Source organism: Anarrhichthys ocellatus, unplaced genomic scaffold (assembly GCF_004355925.1).
Source record: "Anarrhichthys ocellatus isolate YVR2014 unplaced genomic scaffold, GSC_Weel_1.0 scaffold20, whole genome shotgun sequence".
Classification (NCBI taxonomy): Eukaryota; Metazoa; Chordata; class Actinopteri; order Perciformes; family Anarhichadidae; genus Anarrhichthys; species Anarrhichthys ocellatus.
This window is the reverse complement of record NW_022280050.1, coordinates 2489772-2496849: the sequence shown is the minus strand read 5'-3', so window position 1 is coordinate 2496849 and position 7078 is coordinate 2489772. Positions and strand designations below refer to the sequence as shown.

General features: G+C 38.5%; 1 protein-coding gene across 2 annotated transcripts in view; it reads right to left on the bottom strand.

Annotated features, from left to right (window-relative positions):
• Window positions 1–1673: 1673 nt before the first annotated feature.
• Window positions 1674–7078, bottom strand: part of stx19 (syntaxin 19) — a 6396-nt gene continuing 991 nt past the window's right edge. The window contains exons 2-5 of one of the 2 annotated variants that reach the window (XM_031858601.1): window positions 5212–5948; window positions 4440–4676; window positions 3866–4078; window positions 1674–3621 (exon numbers count right to left, since the gene is read on the bottom strand). In XM_031858601.1, coding sequence (XP_031714461.1) covers window positions 3385–3621; window positions 3866–4078; window positions 4440–4676; window positions 5212–5427 — 903 coding nt within the window. In that variant the 5' untranslated portion in view covers window positions 5428–5948 and the 3' untranslated portion in view covers window positions 1674–3384. The remainder of the gene's footprint in view (window positions 3622–3865; window positions 4079–4439; window positions 4677–5211; window positions 5949–7078) is intronic. The other variant, XM_031858600.1, reaches the window with a different exon arrangement.

Sequence of the window (7078 nt, the reverse complement as noted above, 5' to 3'; positions counted from 1 at the left end):
TTCAACTTTCAGGAACGCATTTACATTGTGCAAATTCAAGACTCTAAATCAGTGTAGCCATCGTGTCATTGCTGGTACTATAGCTGCTGCTGCTGCTTCCAGAATCGCTGTTCAGTTTCTTTGTGATTTATTGCATTCTGAGGGTCCTGATATCTCTCTGTTCACATTTTGATGGGAGTGATAAAACCAGGCAGTAAAGTAATGTCAGCTCTCTATAACCACAGCTGGTGTTACTCACAGGAGGGCTGCTTTGATGTTGTTCAGACATTTGGAGAATAGTCTTCGGGATCCACGTTGCGACTGACAGGGCAGATAGAAGAAATACGAACAGTACATAACCACATAGAGACATCACCGTATCTCTGTCAGCCATGATCAGCGTCGTAGACTCTCATGTGTCGCAGATGTTCACATTATCGTTAAATCAGAAGTGATTGATGGGCTTCTTCTGGAAAATGGGCAGAGACACTCGCAATGAATATGCGGTTGCTGTATTGAATGTGAAGCAAGTAAATGCACAAATATAAATGTTACTCATCAACTGCAAAAGCCACCGCATTGAAGTAATATTTTATTATCCTGTATCAGCTTATTTGTTGGTAGCTAACATATTGTAAAGAAGCTGTGACAAATATGGGTGTCTTTGGGTTCAAAGTAGATAGGAGACACATCAGTGAACAGGTGTTCTGTGTGTGCAGAGCTGGTGCAGCTAGTCGAAAACACAATGACGATCTCAGAGTCAAAGGTTAAATCTGATTTGGGCGAGGAAAAAAAAACTTGCCTCCAGGCTAGGAGGTTTTAGACTACATATTGGATAACAACTTCGGAACTGTGGGTAAACAACATGAATCCACGAGGGAACCGATAAAGATTAGAAAGCTGTTGTTGTAGAGGGCAGTAACTGTTTGTATATGTAGCAGGATGTTGCTGGGAGAAGAGCAGCACACTTACCCTGCCTGAGAAAGAGACACACAGCAGAGAGAGAGAGAGAGAGAGATTGTGCCTGGGGGTCAGATGTCCAGAGGTTTTTGAACTGACCACTGTGAAGTCTCCCATGGCCTGGTGTTCTCAAGGACAGCTTATATAAACCCAAGTCTGCACACACTCCCACCTCTGCTGCTCTGCTGTAAATGTATTAGCAGACATTCCACTTGATTTTATCTCATAGATTTTCTATTTCCATTTTTTTACCACTGTTCTTTTTGATGGTGGCTTTGAATGCAGCTTAGCCTGTAATATGTTCACCCTGTAGGTATGATCAAGAGAATGTAGATGAGATGACAATAACCTATTTTGTGGAGCAGGATTCATGTTGACATGTAGAAGGCACTGAATTCTTAAATTGGCAAGTACTGTTCTCTTGTTTTCAGCAATGAACCCCACAAGCTGTTTATAATGGCTCCACAACACTGACCACACCACAACAATATCTATATTTTTATTGTAAAAACTTTGGTGAGTGAACTTCATGCTCAGTTATATTTTACATGTATGTATAACACTTGCATAATTACGGACTTATGTGGTAATATGCCCATTAATAGTTTATACATTAAGTGATAACCTATTTCTTAACTGGCAATCATCGCAGTGAACACTGGATGGCATTGTTGCTGTTCAAGAACCCTGCAATTTGCAGCTGTACTCAATTTTTTCTCATCATGACTGGTAGGAGGCAGAAATATGCTGTGCAGCATTACAATGTATTGTTAGATGAATAACATATTTGGATTTACATATCAGATGCATTTATGTATTTGTTTTAAAATGCCATTCAGAGACTGAACACAGAAGATCAGATTCAAGAGGAGACTTTTCCAGTCTGATAGAGGAAGTCATTAAACACACCAGCTCAAACATGCCACACCTGGTTCCGCTCCTGGAACTGAGGGAGCAGTGTAAATACTACTTAACCGAAATGAAGTATCTCATTGATAGATGGTCTTTCTTTAGGTGTCACATGAGTCATCAATCCCCTGAGGGGCAACTAAATTGACTTACAAAACGTCAATTTTTGGAACTTATGGTTGTCTGTCAGTTTTACTCTTAAGCTCAAACCAAAGTAAAAATGTGCATGTGCTTATAATGTTTATCTAACAAGTTAACGGTTCTATTTACTCACCTATGGGAACATACAGTATCTGTTTGGAAGCAGCAGACAAACCAGATTTTCCAGTCTGGCTCTGGCACACCCAGTTCACCTGTATTTTGTCCCGGACACCAGACACCATGGGTCCCTGACTCACTAAAGAACATCATTGTCACTGCTGATGAGAGGCTAGTTAAACTACAGTATGAACTGAACCTGAAATGAATTACTAATTTATCATATCTTAGTCACTTTCCCCATAGGGAACATTTGTTGATATTTTCTACTCAACATGAAGATTACCTTATTACAGATGTGCAGCATATTCCCAGTTATACTGCTGGTTCTCTCTCAAGCGGGAGCTTCCACTCCATTAAGAGTCACTGCTCTCTTTTTGTGGGAAATAATAATTTTATTAATAATGATGTATGCCAGCATTTTTTTATCTGAACAATGACACGTTTCCAACAAATTCATAAATTGAAGTTCTCTAAAATACAAAACATCCAGAGAAATTAAATATTTCCTGAAATGTAGCCTTCAAATGACTTCAGTGATTTCTGGCAGTTTTGTCACCATGAAGAAAATTGTGATGAAGGCGCATTATTTAAAGTTTTATTTGAGTCCCTGACTCTGTGAAACCGAAGAGGATTCATATTTTTTTTTTTTACAGAAAATGATCATACTTTGAAATGCAAATGAGACTATAATTGTAAAAAAAAAAAAAAAAATGTCATCAGCATGCATACCGAGAATGAAATTAATACATAATGGCTCAAAATCTCTCAGAAAGAAAATCTTTCTCCACTACCTTAAATTTTAGTTTGTGCTGAAAAGAATAGATATTCATATATAGAGATTAGTCTTAAAGTGCAGGTACTGTAATTCAAAAAAATGTCATTAACTAGAGCTCCGTGGAAGAAAAAAAGTAAATCCGTGTTGCTGATCGAGCAGTGGCCGAGGCAGTGGTTTCCCCTTGTTTGTGACCTCTGTCAGATGACAGTGAAGGTCTCCAATAAGCAGCAGTTTGGTGAGTAGCACTCACTGAACTGTCTCTTACAACAGCAGTCGACTGACATTTTGGAAAAAACAAGTGCCTCAAATAACAATTCTGGCTTTTCCCCCCTAATTGTTTTCTATGCTCTGCTGAATCTGTCTTCACCTTCGCTCTGTTCAACAGCAAAAAAACACAGTGCCATAACCTTCACTTTATTGGTGCTTCAATCCAACGTTGCTTACTCCCAAAAGCTAAGTGAGAGTTTTTGAAAAAATAAATGTTTTTTTCGAAATGACCATTATAGGCAACATCTCCAGGGTGGGCAGCAGCAGCAGCACAGTTGTCGAAGTGGGTTCTTCTTCTTGTATCTGGCGGCCATCTTGAACTTCTCATTAGATACAGCCACATAATCCTGTGTCCTTTCTACATTGGTCTGGATGTGCTCAATGTAGGCCCCTTGTTCATCCACCAACATGAAAATGTCCATGAACAGGTCCCTCAGCTCCATCATATTGGTCTCCAGACTCAACAGCTCCTGTTGGTGGAGAACGATACTGTAATTAATACTGTGAATAAGGGAAAAACTAGTCAGAGGCTGGAGGTGGTGGGAGACAGAACTGGGAGACAGATTCAGCTCTTCATACGACAAGGCCTGAGCACTTAAAATACACAAACATCGCCATTTTATACTTTGATGTGCTGGTTCACTTGGTTATTTTGTATTCGATAGTGGTGGCCAAGTTATAGTTAACCAAAGTGTTGTTTATCACTTTCCTTACCTTGTGTCGTTGTTCAATCTCAGTTAGTTGTGACCGTGTCATTCTGGCATCATTCAGCAGGTTCTCATTGAAGACTTCCCATTTTCCAGAGGCCACCATCTCATTGACCTCATCCTCCGTCATATCCCTTCCAGACACCTCCAGCTGCCGGATGATGAAGTGCTTACAGCGCTCCTGCTTGGTCAGCAGACCTTCATTATATTGCAGCATTACCTGGACGTAATGATAGAAAATTCTAATTTAGAAGCTATTTGAGTTCCACCTTGTTGCTGCTGTGAAGTCACTCATAAAATAGTGTTTAATTTTTCCTGCCTACCAAGAGTCCCTGCCCCTGCCCGCTACATTTTACAAAATTGTAAATGTACAATGACAGTTATAAAAATGCATAGCACCTTTTTCAGTTGAAGGCAACATTTCGGTTGAGACACCTCTCTTAAGCAAAAGTTTTATTCTCATGTTTCAAATCCATTTCTGACCATGTATATACAAAAAAATGAAATGAGTTTTTGTGCACTCAAGAATCCAAACAAGAAATTGTTATGCAACGTTTCCATAGTGGTAGGATCATCTGCACCTGTTGGAATTTGCTGTAAAGCGCTGCATGCTGGCAGCGTTGTATTCTCGTTGTAACAGACGTAGGTCCCTGCTGGTCCTCAGTTTTTTGGACCTGTTTTGAAAGCGCGTCTAAGCGTCGATGGAGGCTCTCAGCCTTGAGCTTGATGTCCCGGGTTATACTGTTCTCTTTCTTCATCACACTGAAACGACGCATGGCAGCCACCAACGTCTTTTGCTGCTGGCCAAATTTAAGGACCTGTTTGTGATTGAGAAAAGATAGAATGTTGTGTTCTGTTTCATCTCTGAGCAAATCTTTTTATTTAACCATAAACTGCACAATCATACAATCTTAGTCTTCTATTCTTTGTGTCAAGTTTTACAGAAATGAAAATTATGAAAAAAAGAAGGTGAACAAGAAAAAGAAGAATTAAAGACAAACCAAAGCAATTGAGTGTTTTCCAAAACTATTGAGAAATACATTATTTAAAAAAAAATCACTAGGCAATAGCAATGCAACACAGGTTGATAGATGTCTAACTAAAATAGAAGGAGTCTCTGTCTGTGTATGTGTCTACAGTATGTAGGTATGTTTGAATGTATGTATGTATGTATGTATGTATGTATGTATGTATGTATGTTTGAATGTATGTATGTATGTATATATGCATGTATGTATGTTGTTCGAGTTGGCAGGTATAATACAGACAGGCACTGCACTAGTAAATACAACACAAGAATTATTAACAAAATAAATACATACTCGCTACCAAAAAAAATCAAAAACAAAATACCTCTGTGTCGAGCACGGTGATATCATCTCTGATTTGCTGAGCCTCAGACAGGAAATTCTCAATAATTGGCTCTTCCTCAAACACCACAGCCTGTGGTGTTATGGCCGCCACAGAGTCATCATTATCTCCCCCCACTGAGGAAGGGTTGATAGTCTCACTATCTGCCTCAGAAAAGTATTGAGCCCTCAGATGCAGCTCTTCCAAGCGGTCTCTCATTGTGGAAGAACTCTCATCATAAACTCGCTCCTCAGGACACAAAGTTATTATAGAATGCGCAGTTGTTGTCAAAGCTGACAAGAAAACTCTGAAAAATAAACAACATAAAACTTTTATTGATTCCTGTCAGTGAACTGGGCTGCTGCAGAAGATAATAACAATCACAATGAACATTTTACCGATAGAATTCAAAGCAACATTGTGTGAGTTTCTGCACATGTTAATATAGGTTTTCTCATCATATTGCTAAAAAAAACAAAAACATTATTTTAAAGTTATCAGTGAAGTTATCAGTACATGAACTCAATTTCTAGATGACCGGATTGGTCACTTAATTTATCCATTAAAGCCACGTTATTCAGGGACTGTCACTTATCACCCGGTCCACCTTGTGGACACAAGTCCCTTCAAAAAGTGGTGGAAAGCAACTATGTACATTAACTCAAGTACTGTGTAAGTGAAAGTGTGAGGTACTCGTACTTAACTTAAGTATTTCCATGTATTTCCATTTCCACTTTTTTCTGTAATGCATTTCAGATGGAATCATTGTACTTTTAACTGCATTACATTTATCTGAAAGCTTTAGTTCCAAACAAAACTTAACCAATTTATATAATAAGATAGTTATAGATTAAACTACCTGACAGTATATGAAGTCGTTAAAATAAGCATCACCTCCACCAGCTGTAAAATTGCAATGCTGCTTTTGTGTTATATTCAAATAGTATATGATATTACTCTGAAATGGACCACCATGCCCAAGGAGCACTTATTCTATACGTACAGTACATTTTGCTGTTACTTTTGTACTGTTATCTAAGTCAAATGTAGAAGATACGGCTTTTAATTGTACAAGACCATTTTCACATTGTGGTATTGCTACTTTTACATAATTAAATATGAGTACTTCTTCAACCACTGAGTTTAAGCAAATGCACCTGAAGTTAACTGTGTATCCTGGTATGTTCAGTTCTCAAAGCCTGATCAGTGTCTGTTTACATCATTATAAGTTCATCCTTCTGGAGCTAATGAGCCATATCTGCACGCTGCTGAACACTGATATATATATTTTTAACGGTATGAAAAACAACTTAAGCAGAAATGTTATCTGTGACATCAATCAAATTGACTCAAGTTCCTTTTCCCATGAGGAGGGAGTGGGTTGCTTTTGTTTAACAACATACTCAGCAAAAACAAGAGAAGAAAAGGTTGTCTCACATTCAAAACATTGACATGTTCAGGAAAAGTGACCTTGATGAACATGTTAGATATAACATATTTCACTTTCAAGTCTTTAACTCCAGCTTGCTGAAGTCAAAAGGCAAGGTGTTTATGATTAAATCCATGAGATCAAGAATCTGATTTCCTAAATGCCTTTGACAAGTGAGGTGCAAGTCAACCAAAAATAACTTAAATTAAAATGGGCATACCAACAATGCCTTAGCAATGCAAGCAATTTGGGTTTTTAGAGGCCCTAAACATAATCTGCTGGAATCACGTGATTGTGTGGGGGGAACAGAGTGTTTAGCTGCTGAGAAATGGAGCATTTCAAATCACAGACTATCCCATTTCTGGATAGATTTCAAACAGGAAAGACCCTACTTTGTGTGTGTGTGTGTGTGTGTGTGTGTGTGTGTGTGTGTGTGTGTGT